The sequence below is a fragment of the Acomys russatus genome, chromosome 1 (genome assembly GCF_903995435.1).
Source record: "Acomys russatus chromosome 1, mAcoRus1.1, whole genome shotgun sequence".
In the NCBI taxonomy this organism is placed as follows: domain Eukaryota; kingdom Metazoa; phylum Chordata; class Mammalia; order Rodentia; family Muridae; genus Acomys; species Acomys russatus.
Genome location: NC_067137.1, coordinates 123,174,780 through 123,200,978, shown reverse-complemented (window position 1 = coordinate 123,200,978; position 26,199 = coordinate 123,174,780). Strand labels below are relative to the sequence as shown.

Genomic DNA, 26,199 nt, shown 5'->3' with positions numbered 1-26,199 from the left:
CCCTTGTGTGTTCGTCACCGAATCAAAGACTGAGAGCAGTCCCCGATGCGCAGAGAAAGCAGCTTCCCCCTCCAACTTCAGCAGTTTGCGGACCACTCTGCCCGCTGTTTCTGCACATCACTTGTATTTACTTAATGTTTCCTCAACACAGATTTTAAATGGTCAATTTTTTAGTCAGCGTCTAATAATAGCATCTAAAAAACATAGGTTCACTATGTCAACTCTTTCCTAGTATATTTAATATATACATATTATACATACATGTGTATACACACACACACACACACACACACACACACACACACAGAGAGAGAGAAGCAGGGAATTAAGTGGATCAAGAATAAATATGGGCCTGACCTGAAAGGTTTCACTCCCCTTGGGACATTACATGCTCCAGAACTTTCTTCCAGGGCACCAGAGCCAATTCCAGTGAGTCTCCGTGCCACATTCCTAAGCTAGTCAGAAGCAGGAGTTATGTCTTTAATCGGGCCTGGTTGGGGCAGGAGCCTAGGCTGCTTTAGTCCCCAGGTCATCTTCAATAGGGACATGGCAAGCTGGAAGTGGTCACCCTTGTCTGCAATGCCACACAGCCTTTTATTAGGTAGGAGAAGCCACAGAAGCTCAAAGGCCAGCTAGCCTGGGGTTCGCAGAAAAATAAATAAGTAATGGCAAGGTGCCTGCCTCCAACAAAGTGGGAGCAAGGACGGACGCCTGCCTCTGACCTACACACATGCACCATGAGAGTTATGAGCCAATTCTCTACTCACATGCACACACACACACACACACACACACACACACACACAGATATGCAGATACACACATAAACTGCTGCTAAACTTACTTCATTGAATAACTTTTTCTTTTCATTGGCACTTCTTTTTCTTCAGTGGGGTATAATTTTAAAACTTCCCCAGATTTATTCTTCTTTGCCTCCCACTCCATCTCTGAGGTGTCTGTCTCCTCCTCTGTCACTGACTCTCTTCTGAACGTGGAAGCGGGCAGACTTAAGGGCGACTAGCTCCTGGCCTCCAGTCAGTTTCTACGGCATTTAATTATGCAGCTGCCCAAGTAAATCAATTTAGAGTGACTGACAACTTATAATTGTTTAATAAACCAAAATTTATCCAGACATGCGCTTAGAAAAATCTAATAAGCCACCTGACAAACTGTAACTCCTAATACAAATATAATTGCAGCTTTGTGTGATGCGTTAGAAGTACAGTGTAAAATCTCGGATGTCGCTGCAGCGAAATCCTTGTTATTAAGACTCTGGCTCTATTATAAAGACCTAAAATTGTTGTCAGTAAAATTTGTATTCTCTGAGCTTTACCATCAACTTGCAACAGCACAATTTATGTATAAAAAAGTTGGTGGCTCTCCACCACATATGTGTTTGGAAAACCTGAAATTGCTTCACACTGACAAACTTAAGACATAACTTCTCCTCAAGGCGGGAGGATTCCAGAAGACATGTAAAGAGATCATTCCATTTCCTCACAATGTCAGCCCAGAACAGCTTATTCCAAAGATGTATCCAGGCCAGCAGGATGACTCGGCAGGGAAAGGTGCCTGCCACCAAGCCCCAGAACCCGAGTCGTCCCATTCCTAGGACCCACATGGTGCAAACGGTCCTCTCCTTTCCACACGTGCACCTGGGCACTCTGGCTTGCATGCCCACGTACCCTACATAATAGACGGTAACTAAAGCGCAGTTTAAAACCTAAGTAATATTTACTGAGCACGTATCTTTCGTGATGCCTTATATCATTATAAGCCAAGAAAATTTTAACATGCTCCACAGAAGCATAACAGGGGCAGTGGAGGGCTAGCTGGCTTAGCATTTAACAGTGCTTGCTGCTCTTCCAGAGAGACCCGAGTTTGGCTCACAGCACCCACATCGGGCAGCTCACAACCACCTGGAATTCCAGTTCCAGGTGCTCTAGTGCCCTCTTCTGGCCTCCTCCAGCACCCATGCACATGTGACATACACATAACACGAAAAATAAATCTTAAAAATGAGTGTAACAGATTACGTTTACCGCATGGAGTTGTTGCTTTGGTAACCCTGGCTGCTAAGTCTGTTTGCGAGCACTGCTTGCTTCAAGGGTATTAACTCTGTCGTCTCCAGTTCTGCCCGCTTCCTCTCACATGCAGGAGGCCTTACTGTTCCTTCAGACACTGCAGCATTAGTGGAGTCTGCATACAGCCTTGTGGGATAGAATGAACCCTTGGCTGCTGCTGTCTGTCAGACGACACTGGGCCCTGCAGACTCCTCATGAGCCCTGACCTCAAGGACACGTCAGGACATTTCCCAGGAGGACAGTAAAGGACGCTGAGTAGACAGAGTTCCTGCTTGCACAGTGGAGATGTGGGAAGACTTTATGAGGAAAAGTTCTGGTTGATACATTTGTAGTTAGTGCAGCTCTCAGAAGAAGAGTGGGCCTTTATCAGATGGACAGGTGGAAACAGGAGCCCTAGACAGAGAGCCCTAGCGCCGAATGTCAGAACACTCAAACCAACAGCATCCAGCCAGGTGGAGAGTCTGCGTGGTGGGCAAGGAGGGCGATGCGTGAAGGAGAGGTGACCCTAGAGCAGCAAGCAGGGCCCTGCACATGAGCTTCCGTGGCTGGACCACAAGTTGGCTGGTCCCTATAGGTACATTATCCTCCCCTCAACCCCAAACACAGCCAAGGGGCCAGTTCCCGCCAGTTCCAGTTGCCAACAGCAACTGCTACCTCCCTGGAAGTCCCCAGGCTTTTCCTAAGAACCCTGAGCAGAGTGAGTGGTAAACTGATGAAGGCTTTTAAATACATGGGAAGAACCAGGTAAGGTTCATATTTCTGAAAGTCCACACTGTTGCCACAGAGACAGCAAGTTAGAGGAGCATGGGAGAGAGGGAGGGACAGATGGGCAGACAGACAGGCAGACAGACAGAGGGAGGGAGGGGAAAGGTTAATGCCATCCCCGCCGTGATTATTGATTGGGCATCACTGATGAGCGAAAACGAAGGATCAAAAGTTATTCCCAGTCTTCTGCCAAGTAAACGGCTTACGGTTAATGGAGAGATGTGTGTTGTGGGAATAGGTGTGGGGAAAGAGATACTGACTTCTCTTAGCACGCATGGACAGACAGACATGCTTTTAAAAGATTCGTTCCCCCAGAGAGAAGCAGCAGTTGGCTATGTGAGTGTGGGACCTCAGCAGATCTTGCCTAACCGCAGACAGCTGCCACATGGAGGCATAGTTAAGCCTCCGAGTGGGTGAGTTAGGGAGATGCTATCCAGTCAGAAGAGCTGACAAAAATGGGGAGCCAGAGCACCTAGCAAGGTTTCTCGGATGGTATTTGACACAGGCGGTTCCATATGTGGAGACTGTTTCTTCTGTCTCTCCCTCCATCCTTCCTTCTCCTCTTCCACACTTCCTTCCTTCCCTTCTTCAGTTTTTAAATAATTTACTATTATTATTTTGTGCAATAGTGTTTTCTCTGCCTGTATGTCTGTGTGAGGGTGTTAGATTCCCTGGAACTGGAGTTACAGGCAGGTGTAAGCTGCTATGTGGGTGCTGGGAATTGAACCTGGGTCCTCTGGAAGAACAGCCAGTGCTCTTAGCTGCTGAGCCATCTCTCCAGCACTCTTCTTGCGTTTTTTTTTTTTTTTAAACAGTCTTTTATCTTCCTAGCTGACTTCATATTTTGTGTATAGTCAGCGATTACTGGACCCCTGATACTAATGTCACCACCTCCTGAGTACTGGGATTGCAGGCGGGCACTGCCACACCTGGGTGTTTCTTAATAAACTTTCCCAGATGGATGGGCACGGTCATGCCTCAGTATAACTCTTTTACATGATCAAACTCTTGCTCTTCTCCCTTCTTGGTTTGTTTTCTTTTTAAATCCTGCATATTGAAGGGCATGGGTGGCATGTGTGCCCATGTGTGTCCATGGCAAGCCTGTAGCGGTCAGAGGACATCCTGCAGGGTCATTGCTTCCTTGCACCGGAGGATCCTAGAGATCAAAATCAAGGCGTCAGACCTAGTGACAGAGGTGTTCTGCCATAGTCTAGCATATTTAATGCCTCCCACTCACAGCACATCCTGCATCCTTCTGCCTTTCCTTCCTTCCTTCCTTCCTTCCTTCCTTCCTTCCTTCCTTTCTTTTTTCTCCAGTTCAATATACTTAATTTTTTTCCCCTCTGAACTCATTGTAACATTTCTGTAGATAGTAGCAATGTACTTTGTGCCCCTAAAAAAATGGTTAGCCAGGGCAAAAATGGAGCAGTGAGGTAAAACTCTATTTCTGGAACTGTGGCAGTCTAGGTATATGAATATTTGAAAACAACTAAATGTATCTACTAAAGGATTCCTTTTTAAATGTCTGACTAAATAAGAGGGAAAAAAAAGTATAACCAAATCAGCGCAGGAGGAGAAATGAGGTTTTGCTTCCTGGGAGTACCTGATACAGCTTGGTGATCTTGGGTCTCTTTTGATGGGTGTATAGTGTTGAGACCTACAGGTGTTGAGTTAGGGTCAGTGGTCCATACCTTCTGTTTAAGGGTAAGCCTATTTTAAAGTAATAAAAATTAATGTAACAAAACAAAGCAAAAATACTTTGACACAGGAAGGAGCCTTGCATTTATCAGTTTTTCCTAAAAGCCTTATTCATTTTTTAAATTAATCAATTCATTCACTTTACATTCTGATCATAACCCCCCCTCCTCTCCTCCTGGTCCCACCCTCCCGCATTTTCCCCCTATGCCCCTTCTCCTACTCCTCAGAAAAGGGGTGCCCCCCCTGCAACCCACCCCAGCACATCAAGTAGCATTAGGACTGAGCCCCATCAGGAGGAAATGATCAAAAAGCAGGCAACAGAGTCGATATCAGAAACAGCCCCCACTGCCCTTACTAGGGGACCCACGTGAAGCCTGAGCTTCCCGTCGTAAAAGCCTTATTCTAATAATTTATTTTAAAGGGGTTTGTGTGGATCTTGCTTCAAAGATGTTGCCAGAAGCAAACAAAAACTCTCACTGGAGCTGGGTGTGGTGGCGCATGCCTTTAATCACAGCACTCGGGAGCCAGAGGCAGGCAGATCGCTGTGAGTTCGAGGCCAGCCTGGTCTACAAAGCAAGTCCAGGATGGCCAAGGCTACACAGAGAAACCCTGTCTCCAAACAAACAAACAAACAAACAACAACAACAAAAACCTCTGACCAGAATGACAAAGCAAGTACTTAGTGAGCTGTCAAAGACATTAGTCTAAGGAACAGCAACTTATACGCAAACAGCATAGGACTCAAAAATATATTGAAATAACTGACCAGGAGCTGAGAGAATTCTGGTTTCATTGAAATTTAAGAAGTCTATATTTTCTTTTGATGTCACCTAGAGCCCCTGCCATGTCCCAGACTGCGCACTGTTAACTTTCCCTATCGCTTTCTGTTAGATTTCTTGTCATTTTAGCCATCACTTACACCCTGCTTCAGGGATGCTTTCTCTTGCTCAGCAACATGAGTTGGGTCTGCTGCGTCTACATTTACCTCTCCTTCATCTCCCTGGGCTTTGGCAAAGGGAAGAAAGTTAATGCGCTGTCCCCCGCTAGCTGGGCAGACATCACCAACAGCCTTGGAGGCCCGTGCCCCAGCTTGTTGTTAGAATCTAGCCTTGGAGGAGACGTGCTGGGAGAAAACAGGCTCCAACTCTTAGTCTGTCATATTCTAGGTTGCTGATTGGGAGTGAACTGCTTTACTGTGTTTTAAGTTTTTGGTTTTCTGGTATTTGTTTGGGGAGGTGGGTTGTTTTGTTTTCAAATCCGGTTTAAAAAAAAAAAAAAAAGAATCCATGAGCACACCATGCCAGAAATGTAAATGACCATGTTTGTGTCTTAGCGTGATGTCAGCATTTATCGAAAAAGGGCAAATTCACAAGATCAACTTGTCATATAACCAGCCTGCCTTGTTAATTTGGCTGAGGTGAACACAGAATCTTTTATTCCAATCTTACTTACTAATATTGGCTTTCAATCTGACACAGCACACAGTAAATATATCTGTGGGTATCTGTGGTCGTACATATGAGTTGCTGAACAAATGCAAGTTTAAATGGCTGTGGCAGAGTCCAAGAGTCTTCAGAAGTGGGCGGAGAGAGTCCGCACCGCTGAGGCAGTGGACCAGAGCCCTGTTGGGAGGGGCTGCTGCCAGGCCTGCTGGATGCAGGGGTGATCATGAAACTGCAGACTTGAGAGGCTGAACTGGGTCCGGAGCAGGAAACATATTAGAAACAGGAACCAAGAGTTATGGTCCAGGAGGGCAAATGGGCAAATAGGTAACGGTGAGCCCAGCAGTTGAGTAAGCTGTGTCAACAGCAGGGGACAAGGCCCAGCAGCCTGGGAGTCCTCACCATGTGACCTAAATATGAGGTTATGGTATTAGATGTCCATCACTTAGCAGGGGCTCAGCTGAGGGAGTTACACCTTTCCTTAGTTTGCTGTACCCAGTAAGATTGGATGTGGTGTTCCTCGTGTGATTTTAACATAACCATGTACCCTACATTCTCAATACACCCCAATAAACTTATAGGATCCTTTTCCCAGTCTGTGTTGGGCGTGACTTTACCAGACAGCCCTAGTTTCTGAGGCCACCCAAGGGCCTCCTTCTCCCCTAGAGTGGAGTAAAAAAGCTGCTTGTATAATGGTGTCGCCTAGAGCAAGACACGGCCTGAAAAACCGCAGCTCTATACAATATGGACAAACTTATGGTCGGACATAGCCCTAGCGAACGCAATACTTAGCTAACAGTGATCAGAATAATGTGTGGCTGACGGTGACTGAGGCTGAGCCAGGGCTCTCGACATAGGTTGGGGACAAGGGAGGCATCTTTATGTTCCATGACCCTTCTCTCTCCTCCCAGAAGAAAAAGAAGGCTTGAGTTTTATTTTTTTTTAATTTTTAGTACTTACTCCTGATAATATAAATCTGGAATATACGAGCTGGAGAGATGGCTCAGTGGCTAAGAGCACCGCTGCTCTTTCAGAGGACCCCGGTTCAATTCCCAGCACCAACACAGCAGCTCACAGCTGTCTGTAACTTCATTGCTGACACCCTCTTCTGGCTTCCACTATGGGCACCAAGAGTGTACATGGTTCACAGACTCAGATGTGGGTGAAACCCCTAATATATATATATATATATATATATATATATATATATATATATATATATATATATCCCAGATTTTTTTATATAATGCATATATATACACACATACATATAAATTTTAAAAGCGCAATAGTCAGTCTGCATTTGCCATTTGTATTTATGCTGAGCCCCCTCACGCTTTGTTGGACCCCACCTCTCCCATTCCATCTTCTCTTCCGAGGGCAATCAGTTTGTGTTTTGCTGGTCATCTCTTAGTTTATTTACAATAATGTGGTCATATATGTGTGTGATAGCAAGTGGTACACTTCTTAGCTTTCTTTGATTTGGGACTTTATAGATAGTCCACCATACTATATGCAGGTAAATGGGTCTTAATTTTTTTTTGTTACTTGATACATAATCTAAGATTTACTTACTGCTTTTAGCTCTAGAGTATCCTTTTATTTCTTCTCCTCTACCTTCTTTTTTAGTCCTAAAGATCCAACCCAGGACCCTGTCATGTTAAGCAAATATTCTACCACTGGGCTATGCACTGCCTCTCCATTTCGTGATTGCAATATTCAATCTTGTGGGGTTTTTCCTGTATTAAGTTTTAGTTCTCATTGTCAGGCATTTAGGTTAGTTTACTATTTTATATTGGAAACCACACAACTCCAGATGTTGTAGATAATTCCTGTACACATGTGAGAAACATCACAGTGAAAGGACCGTCTGAGTTTGTTCTTGGGAATAGAAGGACTGTGTTGTAACATATACACCAGCTTTAAAAGCTGATACCGTGGGGTTGGGGGAAATGACTTGCTAGGCAAGTGTAAAGACCTAAATCCAACCTTCAGAAGCCACAAAAGCCAGGTATAGCGACACATGTCCCCAATCTCAGTGCCGGGGAGGACAAAGCCAGATGCCCTAGCACCTGATGGCTAGACAATTGATGAGCCCCACGCTCAGTGAGAGACTTCCTCAAAAGTAAGGGGGCGAGTTATTGAGGAAGACAGCTATTTATGGCCTCTATATGAGCACACAAAATGTGCATGTACACACACACACACACACACACACAAGATGACATGCACAAAGACATCACTTGGTTTTCAAAAGTTGTTAGTGCTTATTTTCCCGAGAGTCCTATATAGTTATGGTGTCTTTCAGAAACTCAGCTTAGGACGCTTCCCTCTCGGTGTTTGTTTTTAAAAGATTTATTTATTATTTCTACAGCACTCATACCAGAAGAGGGCCCAGACTGCATTATAGATGGTTGTGAGGTTGCTGGGAATTGAACTTTGGAAGAACAGACACTGCTCTTAACCTCTGAGCCATCTCTCCAGCCCCCACTCTTGGTGTTTTTATAATCCAAAAGCTTCCTCTGTGTAATACTCTTAGCTATGCTTTCCCATGAGCAGCCACTCCACATTTGCTCCTCTCTTACTTAGAAATGAAAAGCCGGCGGTGCCGTGTCCTGGGCCTGAGTTTTCCCAGAGAGAATCCGCAGTACTCAGAACAACAAAATCTTAGTGGTATAGCGGTCGTGTTGTATCCACCTGATCAAATATTTAGAGAAAATTTCTTCCTTCATTGAACCAACATTTTTTTAAATGAAGAACTTTAAAATTTATCTACATATACCCAAGTTTGAAGGGAATACAGAAAGAAAACATAGACCAGTAGAAATAAGAATTATTTTTATCTGCTTAATCCAATAAATGAAAATGGAGGGGAAAATAATATAAGAGAAGATGGAGAAAAGCTAATGTGGTTTGTTCAGGGGAGACACGAGTCTGTAACGCAACAGGACCAGTGTGGGCATCGCTTCGGCCCCTCCCAAACTACCTCACAGTTATAAACTTGCCAGTAGATCTAGCTTTCTGGCCTCTAAGGCTGACCATAAGTTTCTGTCCCCTTTTACTTCTATATCAGTCTCTGTGTTTTTCTTTTTGTTTCAAACACAAGACAATGTTGAAAATTTGAAAATGGGGGAGAGAAATCTATAAGGATCACAAAGCTATGTGTGTTCTCTACCAGCCCCGGGAGCAGACAGTGGGTTTATCCTTCTGAGAGCCCAGTGCCCACAAAGTTCCCAACTATTAATAGTGTTTATGTTCATTTTAGCCTCTTACTTGGGAGGGGGGGGGGCTTTTTAACAACACTGTTAGTTTATTCTTGCTAATAATAAATGCACATGTAATGTCCATGATAGATACAGTATAGTCCAAAAGTTGAAGTTCATTAAGAATTGGAACGTTGTGGCGTATGAAGTAATGAATACTAATTACTGCTTTCATGTCAGACAGCTCCCCGTGGGCCAATACATCAGCCCGGACTTTAATTTGGTTCGAGTAATGGTTTCATCAATAGTGCATTAAATCTGTGTTTGAGAAGATATACAGTTGAACCTGACCCACAGTGTAGACACCTGCCATGGAAGGGCCATAGGCTGACAACAGCGGGATAATTACAAATAATTAAATCCACCTAACTCCAGACAATCCTAATTTTATATAAAATATATCTTAGCGAATCTATTGACAGCAAACATATCTGGGGAGATTTATCAACGTGTATTTTTTTTCCAAAGCAAATTTACTGGCTTACATATTAGAGAAGTTGCTGAACTGTGAAGCATCTCTATAAAATTATATCACTTCCATCTTTCAAATCCCCACAAGCATTATGGAAGTCGGGTCTGAGCTTTAATCTTGCCTGGAGTAGCCTCACTGCAAGATGAATGTTTGTTTGTTCCTCAGGATATAAATATTTTTTAAAGATAATTTACTCCCTCCTGCATTTACTTCTCATGTAATTTTTAACAATAGTCTTAGAAAGAGACCCAGTATTGGCTAACAGATGTATTAGCTATTTGAAATAAAATTTCATTTTACAGATATAATACAGTAAAAAAGAGACAACCTTTGTTGGCATTTGTTTTTATAATCGCTGGCTTTCCTGGTAGTGGTGTTGACATTAATAAAGACTGCCTTGTCAGCCAGTTTCCAGTTATTAAATGTTATGTTGGTGGTGGTATAATTTAATGATGTCATGGTTAGCTGTAGACCTGTGTGAAGCAGTCTTGATTAAGACCACTTTGTGAGTCATCCTTTGCCTTCCAACTTCAAGCTAAAGTCTTTTATTGTCAGGGACCTTTCCCACTCTGTACCTTAGTCCAGGTTGTAAAAGGAAACAGAAAGTGTCACAACGAAGGTCTCATGGGCTGCCACGCCTCACTGTCACGGGGATCTGGCTCTTAGGTTTTATCTGAAAACGATGGCCAAACCCTGCTACAGTTTTAAAAGAAACAAAACATTTTGGGTTCTTTTCTTCAGAAAAGCAATCCTCTAAAAACCGTCCCCAGCGCTTCCTAGTGCTGCAGGGCCGCCATTACAGTTCCTCATGTCGGAGTGGCCCACCCATCACAAAATTATCTTCACTGTAACTGTAAATTTGCTACTGTTATGATTTATACACTGTAAATATTTTGGAGCCAAAGGGGTCGCAACCCGCAGGTCCAGAACCTCTGCTCTAAAACAACCAGCGATATGGGCCCAGAATCCCTTGTTTTTGGCGCCGTGCTAGAATATTTCAATATGGTAGGCTTGTCGTGTGTGCGCACACATTTATTCCAAAGGAGGTAATTTTCTTTTAGCTTGCTTTTTGTTCTTTTGTGTGTTGTTACCTAAAGTTCTAAAACACCTTCCCCCCCCCCCCCCCCGTTTTGATATTCCGATTGAAGTCAGTTTTTACCTAGAGGACACAGATACCTAGAGCTAGCTGAGCTCACTTGTGTGGAGGACCAAGCAGATTAACTCATTTCTGCCCCTCGGTGGGCTTCTGTCCTGTCTTGGGGCTCGCCCGCTGTGAGGCTTTCAGCCAGAGCCTCCGGGGACGCTCTGGGTTTGACCAGCGAGCGCCGCCCATCCTGCTGGGGTTGCTAAGCTACGGCTCCACACACCTGAGCTTTTTGGCTACTCTCTCAGCAGAGGCGGCAGGCACTCATTTTAAACAGCAGGGTGAGCCGGAAGGCTTTTAGATGCCCATTGAAAGTTGATTTCCTTTCTGGGGTGTGATTTTACACCCAAGTAGTGGGGCTCTATTATTTATTTACCATAAAAACTACCTTTTATCTTTACCTGGATTGTCCAAATTAGAAAGAGAACCTTCTATAGAACACTACACAAGACAGTTTGTCTCCAAACCTCGAATCCTACAAATGCTTTTGAAAGAGCCTAGTGAAGACATCACGCTGCCACGAAGCCAGTCTTTACTGTAAATGCATTGTGCTGTTTTTCGTGTTTGATTTTGGATGACCATAAAAAAAAAAAAAAAAAAAAAAAAGAAGCACAAAACAAAACAAAAAATGGAATTTGCCTTGGTACTTAGAACATTGGGTCACAAAAGAAATCTGTTAAGATTTCTGTCCTTCAACACAGATAGCACCTCGGCTATACTGGTACTGTCTGGGAAACGGTTCCCAAACCCAGGAGATGTGCCCTCCAGAGATCGGGCCTCCATATTCTACCCGGAACAGTGATGGACGCCTTTAATGTCAGCAGAGCTCTGTTAGTTCCAGGCTAGCCTGGTCTACATAGTGAATTCCAGACCAGCCAGGAAAGCACCGTGAGATTCTGTCTCAAAAAGAAAGAAAGAAAAAGAAAGAGAAAAAGAGAGGGGGCAGAGGGGGAGGTGTCTATTGCTGCAACAAACCACAATGGCCAAAAAGCATGGTGAGGAAGAGAGGGTTTATTCAGCTCACACTTCCACACTGCTGTTCATCTCCAAAGGAAGTCAGGACAGGAACTCACACAGGACAGGAAGCTGAGGGCAGGAGCTGATGAAGAGGCCATGGAGGGTGCTGCCCACTGGTTTGTTCAGCCTGCTTTCTTACACACCCAAGACCAGCAGCCCAGGCATGGCACCGCCCACTATGGGCTGGGCCAGCCCCCATTGGTCACTAAGTGAGAAAATGCCTTACAGCTGGATCTCATGGAGGCGGGGTTCTCAACGGAGATTCCTTCCTCTCTCATGACTCTAGCTTGGGTCAAGTGGGCATAAAACTAGCCACAAAATATATCCACGTTAGTTAGTTAGTTAGTTAGTTAGTTAGTTAGTTAGTTAGTTAGTTAGTTAGTTAGTTAGTTAGTTAGCCAGCTAGTTAGTTTTAATCACAGTCCACAGGAGTCTATGGTGTCCTTCATATTTTCTTTAAACTTGTACAAAATTTATTATAAAAAAATCTGCAAGTAGATGAAAGTTTCGCGCACCAAAATTAACCAAACGCAAAGTCTCTTCAACTTAATGAGCTTAGGATTGGCATTCAAATATGAAAGTTCACATTAGACTTTACACTTACAGGACTGACCACTCTGCATTGGATTAACCCGTCCTAGCATTTCTCTTACTCTCAGCATGGCTGCTGTTGGGACTGTGGAGGGCTGTGGGTGTCCCCTCTGCTAGCCTGCCTGTTGGTGCTGCGCCAGCTCAGGCCTTGGTTGGGCAGCCGTGTTGTTGAGCTATCATGAGTGACATTTCCCTGCCATTTTCAGGAGATGCGCCCTTGTGGCCAATTTCCTGGTTCTCTGGTTTTAAACCTCTCTGCCTCTCTTCTGTTACCAGCACCTTATCAGCAGGAGTTGAGCGGCAGATGTTTGCACTGAGCTGTGTGCTCCCAGCTCTGTTGTTGTCTGCATTGTGGCCGGTTAAGGCTCTCTGTAAATGGTCTTCCTCCATTGCACGGAGAGGCTGATGGGAGCTCTGCTGCGTAAAGATGAGTGTTTCTATTCCAGCAGGGAATGGCGTTTGTGTAGTCGAGTGGGGGGGGGGGAGGCACCTCTCGAAGGCATCAAGCATGGTCCCTCTCCTTTTCAGTGTGCCTTAAGTCAAATTAGATAGCTGTTGGTTACTGACAAGACAGGAGTGTGACTATTAGACCCTTAAGCATGTCTGGCCATGCTGGTCCTGTGCTATGAAAATTCCACATCTCAGTTTCCGCCTTGGTGACACTGGTGTTGCCTCTTGAAGGCCACAGACTCTGGATTTTAGGAATCTCTAGCAACAGCCACTGGTAGTACAGGGTCATCAGGAGGTACAGAGAAATCAGCCAGGAACCCCTGCCCATGTGCCACCAAAGTAATGTGTCTGTACCACCACCACCATAAAAGCGACCATCCATGGCTGGAAGTATTGAGACATCTTTTCATTCTGGAACACTTCAGGGCGTGGTTTTGAAAGAGCTCCTATGTTCCCAGTGTTCCTGGTTTTTATTCAAACCTGACCTATAAAAGCTGGGTTTTGGTTAATACGCATTTGCAGATCATCACCATTATTTCACAGTCATTAATTCCACTAAATATCCTTCGCTTTTTCTGGAAGCCAGAGGTCTGTAACTTTCACATAAATTAAAATAATTATTTGTAAAAGATATAAATTAAATAACTCATACGACAAATATATTCATTAGAAATTACAGATCCTAGACTAGATTTGGGCACTTGAATAATCACAGCCATTTTTCTTCACAAATGATGACAGGGTTTCTAAGCAAAGATGAGCTGGCCATGTGCTCTGAGCCCGTCTGGTTTTCCTCTAGCTGCTCTATGTTGGTCCCCTGTGTTCCGTGGCCTCTTGTGACACAGGCTGACAGAGACATTGCAGGCAGCCTCTGGGAACACAAATTAGCCTGCAGTGTGTTAGAGCAAAATAGATTTTACACTGGGCATCTAGAGACTAGGTCCTTGTAGTCCCCGCTCTGCCAGACAACAGTGACCTTGGGCAAATCATAGCCTCTTTGGGTCCATAAAAAGAAGATTCTAGAAGGGCTAGGCTTGCTTGAAAATTACCACTCAACAATGACCTTGACTCACCCCGGGTCCTTACCAGTCAGACCACAGGGCTTTCCCATTTCAGTTCTACGCTGTACTAAGAAGTCTCTAGGCTCCAAACCAGCCGACCTCATCCAGCTAGAAGGGGAGGGGTAGCTAACTCCTTGGGGGGGTTGTAAAAAAAAATGCCCTTCATGAGCAACTGTACCCTGGATTCAGAAGTTCCTCCCACATGTGAGTCACACCGTGACACTGGTGGCAGGACAGAATAATATTCTGTTCTGGAGGGCAGTGGGGCAGGAAACAAATTCAGACAGACGCCCGCGCTTCCTACATCTGTGTCACTTCCCACAGCTCCAGCAAGCCACGTCTGCCTCGTATGCTTGGAAGTCAACCTTGGGTCTCAATGCCTTTCACAGAAGCCATAGCAGGCGTCTGTTCGCTTTCCCACCCCTCTGGTTAATGCTGTTGTGTTTTAGGGTCTTCGAATCAGAAGAGAGTACTAACAGTCTGTTTAATTTTCCCAGACAGGAGATTAACCAAAAATTAACCTAGCAGCAATGATAAAACCCACTGTGTCATTATGCAATTTTTGCCTTTCATAGACCATAAACACCCCAATTGAGGATAATTTAGTGTCCCTGGGAAACCGAAAGCTATCAGATGATGCTTCCAAGCAAGGTGTGAAAACTCAGTTTGCAGGCAGTTCTCATCCACAGCAGAGCTCCCATCCTCCGTTAACTATTTTCTTTTTTTAATTCATTATTTGTTTAGCATGTGTGTGTGTATGCATGCGCAGATGTATGTGCCTCTGGGTAGACGCTAGAATGTGATACTAAGCACTGTCTCTAGTTACTTGTCACCTTTCTTTTTTTGAGCTTGAACCTGGAGCTCGCCAGTTCAGCTAGCTGGCTTGCCGGCGTCAGCTCCATCTCCCTAGGGCCAGTACAGGTGTGACACACAGGTGTCTTCAGGTGCTTGCTGAAGACTAAACTTGGGCCCGGCTATTGGCACAGCAGGCATTTTGTACCTGAACCATCCCCACGGCCCCTCTCACTCCTCACAGGGAAAAACCAGACCCGGCAGAGCAGATACTCACCCTGGCTCTTAAACTGAATCTTGCAAATGCATTATGGTACACATAGGTACACAGAGGAGATACAGGGTTAGCCGTGAGGACATGCAGAGCACTTGCGGTAAAGCAGCAGGTAAATAGTCAACCAGCTAAAGCCTTCACTGCATCCAAAAATGGCACCATGAGGCACACACGTCGTCCTTTGTCCTGAATTGCCCTTGAAGGCCTAGAGAGGGGTTATCTGTAGTGAATGCTCAGCACCATCGGCTACTGTGGGCTTTTAGTGGAAATCATACAACCAGGTTAACTGAGGTGACCCTCTAAAGAGGGAATAAGCTGGTACCCTGCAAAGGTGTGACCCACGAGCAAAGAGTGACTTTAAAGGGTTGTAAACGAGAGTATAAATAGAGGCAGGGGTCCACAGAGCTGACACTCGCAGATCCTTTCACAAATGTTGCCCAGTTTCCTCTCTAGAGGAATTTCTTGCTGAGGCCCAAACGCTATCCGCAGGCACAATGTCTTCACTTGAGATACCAGAACCAGGAGTATTTCAGTTTGAGAATTTTTTTCTTTTAATTTTGGCATGGACATTATGAAATGCCTTGGAGATGAGACCCCAGTAGTTAATCATAAAATCCCTGTATGTGGCACGCACATCTGACACACCTAGCCTGATGGTGATCTTGCACTGTTTCATTGTACCTGTACTTTGACCGCAGCCCATTGCAGGGGTCACGGGTGGGCAGCTGCCTTGTGAGATCTCGTCGGTTCTCAGAAAGATGGTAACTTGAGGTTCGTAGCTTGCTTCCAAAAGTAAATAGCCGTGATGTTGGTGGTTGGTTTGTCTGGTGGACGTCTGAGAACACACACAAACATGCACACACCACACGTATCAAAAGTTAACCACAGCTTCTACCACAGTTCTTCATATGGCCATGGTGAGCTCTCCCAAGCTCATGATCAGTTTAGCCTTCCTATTTCACACGCAGCATCGTCTGTGTGTTTACTGGATACTTGCATGTCTCCTTGGAGACAAGCCCATCTTGAATCAGGGCAGATCTCTGATCTCTTCATGACCATCATGTGTCAAGGGCTTGGTGGGCCCATATCTGCACACTCCTAGGCTGCATGGTCCTTTGTGGCCTCTCATTTGTCTTCATGATGACGTTTGTGTCTCGTCTTTGAAGCACAATCTCTTCTCGTCTTTTGCCTATCTTCGGATTGAGCAGATTTTTGTACTTTAATTGTGCCCATCCCATTGAGGGTATCTGATGCACAGAGGAATGACTGATTCTACACATGAAACACTGTGCTCGCAATGCCTATTATCATTAGGAAGTAGTATTTGTGAGAGCAGAGATCCAACGTGGCCTTGGGAATAACTAGATGCCCTGTGTTTAGAAGGCGCTCTGACAGCCTGGCACTGTAGACATAACATAGGTGTTCAATCGCTACTTAAGAGAGAATGGCACACAAAAAGGAAAGAAAGAAATGGCCAAAAAGTTTCATGAGTATGTAGCACCCTGAGACTGTGTCAGTGTGAACATGTGGGGTCTCACCATAGCCGCAAAGCAAGAGCTTACGTCACCATGATTATCAGCTAGCCAGATGTCCTAGGTCCATCCACTTGTAAATGTTCTCTGTAGTGAGAAATTTGGACTTTTTGGTTTCTTTAAAAAACACAGAAATATCCAGGTGTGGTGGCACATGCCTATAATCCCAGTACTCAGGGACGCAGAGGCAGGTGGATCTCTGTGAGTTAGAGACCAGCCTGGTCTACAAAGCAAATCCAGGACAGCTAAGGCTACACAGAGAAACCCTGTCTCAGAAAAGAAAAATATTATGGGAATATGTTTCCGTTTTAATCTCAAGTGTGGGGCTTTTGGGCTGCTTCACAGCAGGTGACTATGATTTGCCTCGTGCTCTAGCAGGGGGTGTGGTTTTGCCAGCTGTAGCTTGTTTCTGTGAGTGTGTGACCTTTGAAATTCTGGGTACTTTTCAGAAGGGTCCCATGTGTGCGGCTTGTCGGTGGTTGGGTGCTGTTTATCAAGTAGTCACACACAGAGAAGCAAGAAGAAGACATTAGACACCTGATGGCAAAGATCCAACTTGCTCCAAGTCACCCCTAATCTCTCCTATCTAGTGTTAGGGGATTGAAAAGGAAGTGGCACACGCCTTTAATCCCAGCACTCAGGAAGCAGGAAGCAGAGGCAGAGGCAGGTGGATCTCTGTGAGTTCAAGGCCAGCCTGATCTACAAAGCAAGTCTAGGACAGTCAAGGCTACACAGAAAGGTTTTGTCTCAGAAAAAAAAAAAAAGGAAAAGGAAAAAGATGTAAATGAGTGAGGGGTAGAGGAGAGAGAGGAACGCACAAAGTAGCAAACACCGGTTACAGTTGTCAGTGTTCTAAGGGAGATGCCAATGCCGTTCACAAATAGTCCTTGCCTTTGCTTTAAAGGGGGAAGGGCTCACAGGTTTACACTGGCTCAGTTGAGAGGGGGTTGCTTGAAGAATGGCTCTTTTTCCTCCTGGAAAAGAACCCATAAAACTGGAACCAGCCCCACAAAGGCTCTCTCTGAAGTGGGTTGCTGGCTGCCCTGTCTCCAGCTTTGAGGTTAACACTTGCCAGGGAAGATCACTTTTCAGTGGAAACAAAACCTGATTTTCTGATTTAGGTCACTTTTTTTTTTTCTGAGACAAGGTTTCTCTGTGTAGCCTTGGCTGTCCTGGACTCACTTTGTAGACCAGGCTGGCCTCAGACTCCCAGGGATCCGCCTGCCTCTGCCTCCTGAGTGCTGGGATTAAAGGCGTGCGCCACCGCCACCACCACCCAGCTAGTCCTTGAGATTAAATTGCCAGGCAGTTCAAGCTAGAATGATCTAAGAACATGACCCTTTTGTCATCTGTACACATTAGAGCAAATTGCCTCAAGACTTCCTCCAAACAGTGGTGACTGGGTAAGAGGTACTTTTATCACCATCTGCATGTGACAGCCACTCTGCGAGACGCAATTACAGAAGAGCCAGGGCCAACAAATATTGCCACAATGTAGCATTTTGAGTAGCTCTGCTCAGTTTTGCTTTAATGGTTAGAAACAGGTGCTAGGTGTCTCACACTGTCATTTCTTTTGAACGAGCTCATTTTCCAACGTTAATAAACTGAGTAAGGTACCCTCTCACCTGCGAGCCAGGAGACAGGCAGTGAACAGTTTTCTCTCTCGGTATAGGGCATTCTGTCTTCAGATGAATAGCCATTACAGTTTTCTCTCTCGGTATAGGGCATTCTGTCTTCAGATGAATAGCCGTTACAGTTTTCTCTCTCGGTATAGGGCATTCTGTCTTCAGATGAATAGCCGTTCGGACTCTGCATGACATTGATCACCATAGAGTCTCAGCAACCAGAATTTTCACCAAGCACTGCTCATCATGCAACCTAGAATAGCAATACTCGGGAGGTTGAGGCAGGAAACGCACAAGTTCAAGGCCAGCCTGGGCAACTTAGTGACACCTGCTACAAAACGAAAGCTGAAAATGAAAGCTAAAAAATACACCTTTCAGCGGTGAAATGCCTGGCTAGAGTACATGACTCTGGGTTCAATTCCTGGGACCTCAAAAATTAAAGATTTACAGACTTAATAGTGAAGAATCCAGAATTTTAACTAATATTAAGAAGATTAAATGAGGGTGAAACTAATATTAAGAAGATTAATATATTAGTGAGATGTTCCTTGCCTCAGCCGCACTCCAGTCTTCTTATGTGAATTTTCAGGCCACCTAAGCAAAATGTTTGAGAAGTTAATGTATTAACTTCTCAAATGTCAGGTTTACTTCCTGTCTGTCTGTCTGTCTGACTGTAATTTGAACTGAATAATTCTATCTCTGGTTGATCCTCATAGTGGGATCCTAGCAGAAAAGAGAACATCGGCCAGGCAAAAATCATAGAAAATAATCAAGCTAAGTGTGTATTTCAATAGCTTAGTTTTACAAGCACAGTAACTATTAATGTATTGTACTATGATAATATATAAAATAACTAATTATTATTCAATGACATAACATGCATAGGTTTTTAATGTTTTGGCAAATAAAATATTCCACTCATTGAATAGTAATATAGTTCAGGTAGACACAGAGTTAATGTGTGTGTACATATATGTATATATGTGTGTGTGTACGTGTGTGTATATATGTGTGTGTGTGTACGTGTGTGTGTGTATATGTGTATGTATATAAACATATGTGTGTTTTATTCTACCCTTCAAGAAGAACAGTGTTTTCCTGTGATTCCACATGAAAATGTTTTTTAAAAAGAATACAACTCTGTAGGAAATAACCATGTCTGATACAAGTTTAATCCCAGAAAGTACAGTGAAAGCCACCATTTGCTGACTGTCAGAGCAATGTTGTGAGGTGAGTGGTCACGCTGTCACCGGTTCACACACGAACAGATAGACAGAGGCCTAGTGGCATCCTCTGTTCATGCTGTGTCTTAGGACAGCTGGGGGTAACTGCGGATCCCCAGGCCGACCTGCTGGCTCAGGCATCAGCAGGATCGAGGAATGCAACGGGGCACCTCCCCGTTCCCACGGTCTCCAGGGATCTCCTGAGTGTCCGCTGTGACCCTCGTAGGTACATCAGGATTGGCGACAGAGAATGCGAATTTAACAAGAACTTTCGCCTCATCCTACACACAAAACTGGCAAACCCACACTACAAGCCTGAACTACAGGCCCAGACGACCCTCCTCAACTTCACGGTCACAGAAGACGGCCTGGAAGCCCAGCTGCTGGCAGAGGTGGTCAGTATCGAAAGGCCAGATTTGGAGAGACTGAAGGTAAATATTACTGCATCGCTCCAGAACTTTCTTGGCAACCCCTCCGCGCAGGTGGCGGCATCAGATGCTGGTTGGTGAAGTGGGATTGTGCAAGTGAGGGAACTATAGACACATGTGTTGGGGTTCTTTTATCTACCACCCTTCTCCACCCCAGTCCCTCACAACACCCCGACACCAGGTAGGGCAGACAGAAGGTTAGTGGGGAGAGGGGGCATTGGGTTCTTTTTAGGTCACCTCCTCCCGATTAGTGGCACTGACTTCCACGAGGCAAGTCCCAACTTTGCCTCATCAGGATCTCCCCAACTTCTTGCCCTTTTCTCTCGACCACTTGACAGACCAGCAATAGCAGGAACAGGAAGCATCTGAGGAACAGTCTTCACCAAACGCTCAAAAAACTATGTAGGAAACGGAGGAAGCCTCTCTGTGGACCGGGGTCTTTCTATTCCCCAGAATTAAGCTTTTCTCAGCTGGCAGAATCATACCCCTGCCAGAGCAGGCAAGAGGCAAACAGTCAGCAGCCCCATATCCCACATCTGGGAGTAAAACAAAAACATGTTCACATAACTTAACTGGCATTTTAAAGACACTAGAATTCTCACTGCACACTTGTGAAAGTTAATATGAAATTCCTCCTGGGAAATGCCAGGTACTGAGGGCTGGGCCACGTGTAGAGATGGACTCAGGCTTGGAGCCTGTCAGGGTTAGCTTCAGCTGGCGTTTTCTTGATTTCTAACTGATGTAAGAGGGTCTAGCCCACTCTGGATCAGCCCAGAAAACTCTGTTGGAAAAAACTGGTGGTAAGGGCCTTTAATCCCAGCACTTGGGAGGCAGAGGCAGGCAATTCGCTGTGAGTTCCAGGCCAGCCTGGTCTACAAAGTGAGTTCAGGATGGCCAAGGCTACACAGAAAAACCCTGTCCTGAAAAACCAAAAAAGAAAAAAAAAGTAAATATCAATTAAAGCTAGCTTCTTGGTGAGGGGTGGGGCCCTGTATCTCCTTTCTGCTCTCGGGGCTGGGATTCTGGCTGGCTTGAACGTACGCGAGCTCTGTGCATGCTGCCACACTCTCTGTGATGTATATAAGTGTGTCAGCCCTGCTGTGTCCTGAAGTCATCCGTCATCTCTCGCTCCCACCATTTTTCTGCCTCCTCTTCTACATAGCTCCTTGGGCTCTTCGATGAAGACTTTCCGTTTGACGCTGCGCACTCCCAGGTCTCCCACTTTCTGCATATTGCCCATTTGGGGGTCCCTGTGTCAGTTTCTGTCTCCTGTAACAAGTAGCTTCTCTGAGGACGGCCAGGCAAGGCACTGATCTCTGACGGTTTTGACACCCTAAATTCTTCATTTCTGGTTTTATTTCGGTTTAGATTTCATTTATTGATTCTATTTCTTTACTGAATTGTACTTCCATGTCTTGGATTGCTCTCAACTTGGATATCCACTCAACTGTGTTTTCACAGATTTCATTAGGGGGTTTGTTTTAATTCCCTTTAAGGTCCTTGAACATATCCATAATTCCTGGTTTTTGGTTTGTTTTTTGTTTGTTTGTTTGTTTGTTTTAAGATTTATTTATTATATATCTGGTGCTCGGCCTGCATGTACACCTGCAGGCCAGAAGTGAGCACTAGATCACATCACAGATGGTTGTGAGCCACCATGTGGGTGCTGGGAATTGAACTTGGGACCTTTGGAAGAGCAGGCAGTGCTTTTAACTTCTGAGCCATCACTCCAGCCCCACTCCAGTATTCTTTTTGTTTTTTTGTTTTCTTTCTGCTATTTCAGATTTTTCTCTCAAAAAACAAACAAGCAAAATCCTCCTTCCTTGACTAAAACCTGCACCTGCAGCTCTCTTCCTTTGACTCACTCTCATTGTGCAGGATCTGGACGACACAGTGCTGAAAGATACGCACTCGCCTTCCTGGTTGTTTTTTTTTTGTTTGTTTGTTTGGTTGGTTGGTTGGTTGGTTTTTTTTTTTTTTTTTTTTTTTTCTGGTGTCAGTTGGCCCAGGACCCCTGTTCTTGATGAGAGATGATAACATTTTCCTCACTGTGAAATTTCCCTCATAACAGGTCTTCCAAGCTGTTTAACTATCAGAGCATAAACCAGAAATTTCTATTATTTTCTTAAACAGGGACTTCCTAGAGGTTAAACAAGTGGCCATGCTCTAAAGCTTGGATTGTGACTGAACGCTAACACGCTGTCTTTCAATTCTTGAAAAGAAATTTCCACAGTTGTGATTGGTGTGGTTTTCCCATGTTTTTGATCATGCTTGTACTGGGACTCCTATGGGCATGGGGAGTGCCCTGAACAAAGCAGACACTTAGCACCATTCCTAACGTTTCCTGTTAGCTGGAGTTGACCAAGCACCAAAATGACTTTAAGATAGAGCTGACGCAGCTTGAGGAAGACCTTCTCCTGCGCCTCTCTGCCGCTGAGGGGAACTTCCTCGATGACACTGACCTGGTAGAGCGCCTGGAGACCACCAAGGCCACCGCGGCAGAAATAGAACGCAAGGTAAGAGCACGGGAGAACGCCTGGCAGGCTCGGTGCTCTGCTGGGATGAAATGGATGACCACTGTCCACACAAAAACACAACTCTCAAGTCAAAGGAGGTCAGAGAGTCTACTCCAGAGCCAGCGATGAGTGACCACAGCCTGGGAACACAGATTCAGGTTACCCCAAATACTGTAGCTCAGTGTGGTAACAGATTCTAATGCTTTTAAGTAGCAGATAAAAAACAAATATCAACCAAGGTGCTTACAATATAGTGGTAGAAGCATTGAGTAAATGGGTTATAGCAAAAGACAGAGAATCTAAAAGAAGGTCAGAGGTTATCTAATGATATTCTTGGTTTTGAAGTTGGTAGAAGCTAGTGGCTTGCTAAAGGTTTTTGATAGCCACAATGCCATTAGGCCAGACAAGGGTTTATGGGCCATGAATGGCTTTCGAGGGGCTAAAAATAACAAAAGGTAATTTGGCTCAGGCGTGCACCATTTTAGTCCTGCCTCATCAGGAAATGCTCTCACTGGGCCTCGGAGAGTCTTAATGTAGCTCTGACTACACCACCCTCCTCTGGGGATTTCAGTTCAGGTAATGTAATAGGGTTCTGGTGATTCCTCTGAGAAGACAGGCTCACTGTGTAACTCGGGACACTTTATAAATAGTCCTCAGTACTTGGACTACTGGTTTCTGACTAAGAGTGAAAATGGTTTGATTTACACTGCAAGTTCCACACAGATCCAATCATTCAGATTATTTTTCTTGTGTGAGCAGTATTGGAGCTTCTAGTTTATATGGTAGAAACCAGAGGAAGGGCAAGGCGAGGTGCCAATAAATAACACCCCAATGTGTTATAACATCCCAGTGTGAACTTAAGCAAAATTTGAACAGATGAAGCAAGATTGGATCACCAGATACCAGGGTGTTAACCTTTATGTGAAAAATCTTGATGATGGTATTGATGATGAGCGTCTCTGAAAAGAGTTTTCTCCTTTTGGTACAATTACCAGTACAAAAGTCATGATGGAGGGTGGTCACAGCAAGGGGTTTGGTTTTGTGTGTTTCTCATCCCCTGAAGAAGCCACGAAAGCAGTTACAGAAATGAATGGGAGAATTGTGGCCATGAAGCCACTGTATGTAGCTTTAGCTCGGCGCAAAGAAGAGCGCCAGGATCACCTCACTAACTAGTGTATGCAGAGGACGGCAAGTGTGCAAGCTGTGCCCAATCCCGTGATCAACCCCTACCAGCCAGCACCTCCTTCAGGTTACTTCATGGCAGATATCCCACAGACTCAGAACTGTGCTGCATACTATCCTCCAAATTCCTCAACTAAGACCAAGTCCTCACTGGACTGCTCAGGGTGCCAGACCTCATCCATTCCAGAATATGCCCGGCTAGCTCAGTCGGTAGAGCATGAGACTCTTAATCTCAGGGTCGTGAGTTCAGGCCCCACGTTGGGCGCCAGATGTTGGCTCTGGTTTTTAACAATTAAACTTTATTATACAACCCAACTAGCATACACAAGAAGGAAAAAAGGTTAAAGGGACAAAAAAGTGAACCTTTTGGTATCCATTCCATGGGACGGGTCCTTAGGTGTCTCTCTGGCCAGCGTGCTGGTCCAGCCTGTTCGCTGCTCTACACACGCTCAAGCCCAGGCTGAACCTGTTGTTCTCTCCTCCCCACCTGCCTGAGTCACGTGGGAAGGGCGGTCTCCTCCCGTTGAGGTCAATTAGAAAAACAATAGCCCAGGTGGGGTTCCCAGGTCTGCTTCCTGAATTCCAGGCCCAGGATGGCTCCACTCAGTCTGTCACAAGGTATTCATGGGTGCCCCAAGGGTAAAGCCCACCAAGACTACTTCCACCTGTGACAAGGCTTATTCTTTCCCACACCAGTGTGTAGAGGTTAAAGAGAAATCTTTGAAGTGAAAAGTTTTGCTTACAGGCCTCTGGTGGCAGGAAACTGAGCAAGGATGGTTCCATGTGCGGCTCAGTGCATCATATACCCTGGGAAAATGCAGCAGGGGTCACAATGGGTCACAATGTGCCCACTTCCGACTTTCACAAGTGGCCACTAACTGTTAACATGGAGTAGTGTGGGTCAGAATTAGACTCATTTATGCTTTGCGGCCTATCCTCATTACTAAGTAATCCGCTAATTACCGGGCAGAAGCTGTGTCGCCATACATCCAATGCATGTACCTTAAATTAAGCAAAGGAATAGAATCCCAAATTACTCTACCCTTTTAAGTAAGTGGTTCCTAGGTGGCTCGTAAGATAGTAAAGATTAGGGCAATTAAGTAAATTAAGTCTTAGCTTTGAGGTTAACTTCTAATTGTCTCTTACAATGTTGCTTCCTGTCTTCTTAGTACATTGCCATGAAGCCACTTCCTGTGCCCTGTGCTTCCTTCACACGCATTCTGAGTCAAGACCACAGAAACACGGGGGGGGGGGGGGGAATGGTGTAACCCTCACAGCTGCAGTGGGCCACGTGTATTCTTAGAGAAAAAAGAAATAGGCTTTTGTTTGTTTTTAGAAATCGATGTTCTTGACCCTTGAATTAAAAAGACTGTATTAATTGATGGTGAATACACACACACACACACACACACACACACACACACACACACACACACACACATATATATATATATATATATATATATATATATATATATATATATATATATATATATATATTCTCAGGAAATGTGCCCAGAAGCTAACAAGAACAATTGGGAATGTTTGAGTAAGTGGAGAGCCAGGCCAGTCCGGTGCTCTTGGAATTTGATGGCCCGAGAGAGCCCTCATGCAGAGGCTGTTCAGGAAATGCTGCTGTCATATGTGCTACTGACCTTGGCTACATTTGTAGACCTTGTTACCTAATAAAATCATTGGCACTGAGCTTGGCCCAGCAGACTTTTAAGAGCCATCCCTGGGAGGTAATATAGCTGGTTATTAAGGCCTGACCGAGAGAAGGGAGGCAGGAGGGTGACATGAGGCAGATTCTGCAGAGGCGAAGCAATTAGCGCCACTGAAATCCACAGGGTAGGGAGCTGCTAGAGCTACACCCGCTCCCATGGGAATGCAGTTCGTGGAAAGGGTTATTCAAAAATAGGAATTTAAGAATTGTTATTATTTGGATGTATGCTGGGTGTCATATGCACACCTGAATGTGGGCTCCTGTGGACCACGCTGTATGGGGGTCAGCAAACAGCCCTCCAGAGCTGGGTTCTAACTTAGGCCACCGGACTTGTGTGGCAAGCACTTTTACCTGTGTGGTCGTCTCACTGACATGGATTTAGCAATTTCATCAAACCTCAAGTCCACAGGCGTCAGGCATGCGACGTACTTTGCTTCCTCTGCTTTTGTTTGTCTGAGCAGGAGCCTCACTCACTACAGCAGGCTGTTGTTCTTGAACTTACTATGGCATTGCAGACCAGACTCAAACTTAGAGCGATGCCCCTGGCTCAGCTTCCAGGCCAACTAGTAACAGTTGCTCACTTCAGATGTCCCTAAGAGTCCCTCCATTGCTAGAATCTGTTTAAAAACACTAAGATAACCGACTTCTGTCACTGGATCCCACCACAGGTGACAGAAGCCAGAGACAACGAAAGCAAAATCAACCAGACCCGGGAGTGTTACAGACCAGTGGCGGCGAGAGCCTCCCTTCTGTACTTTGTCATCAGTGACCTCAGGAAGATCAATCCCATCTATCAGTTCTCTCTGAAGGTAACGCTGAGCAAGCCAAGGACAACCCACAACTCCAGGAAGCCTGGCCTCCCCCCCCCCCCCCCCACCCCCACCTGGAAATTAAGAATTTATTTCTAAGCAGTCTTG

General features: G+C 45.1%; 1 protein-coding gene and 1 non-coding gene across 2 annotated transcripts in view; both read left to right on the top strand.

Moving 5' to 3' along the window:
* The window catches only part of Dnah11 (dynein axonemal heavy chain 11), a 326,041-nt gene that overhangs the window by 258,990 nt on the left and 40,852 nt on the right, over positions 1-26,199 (top strand). Inside the window, exons 66-68 of the mRNA XM_051152523.1 lie at positions 19,660-19,864; positions 22,213-22,377; positions 25,951-26,091. Coding sequence (XP_051008480.1) covers positions 19,660-19,864; positions 22,213-22,377; positions 25,951-26,091 — 511 coding nt within the window. The remainder of the gene's footprint in view (positions 1-19,659; positions 19,865-22,212; positions 22,378-25,950; positions 26,092-26,199) is intronic.
* Positions 23,752-23,824, top strand: Trnak-cuu (transfer RNA lysine (anticodon CUU)). Its single transcript has one exon. It is a non-coding gene; the product is annotated as a tRNA-Lys (tRNA).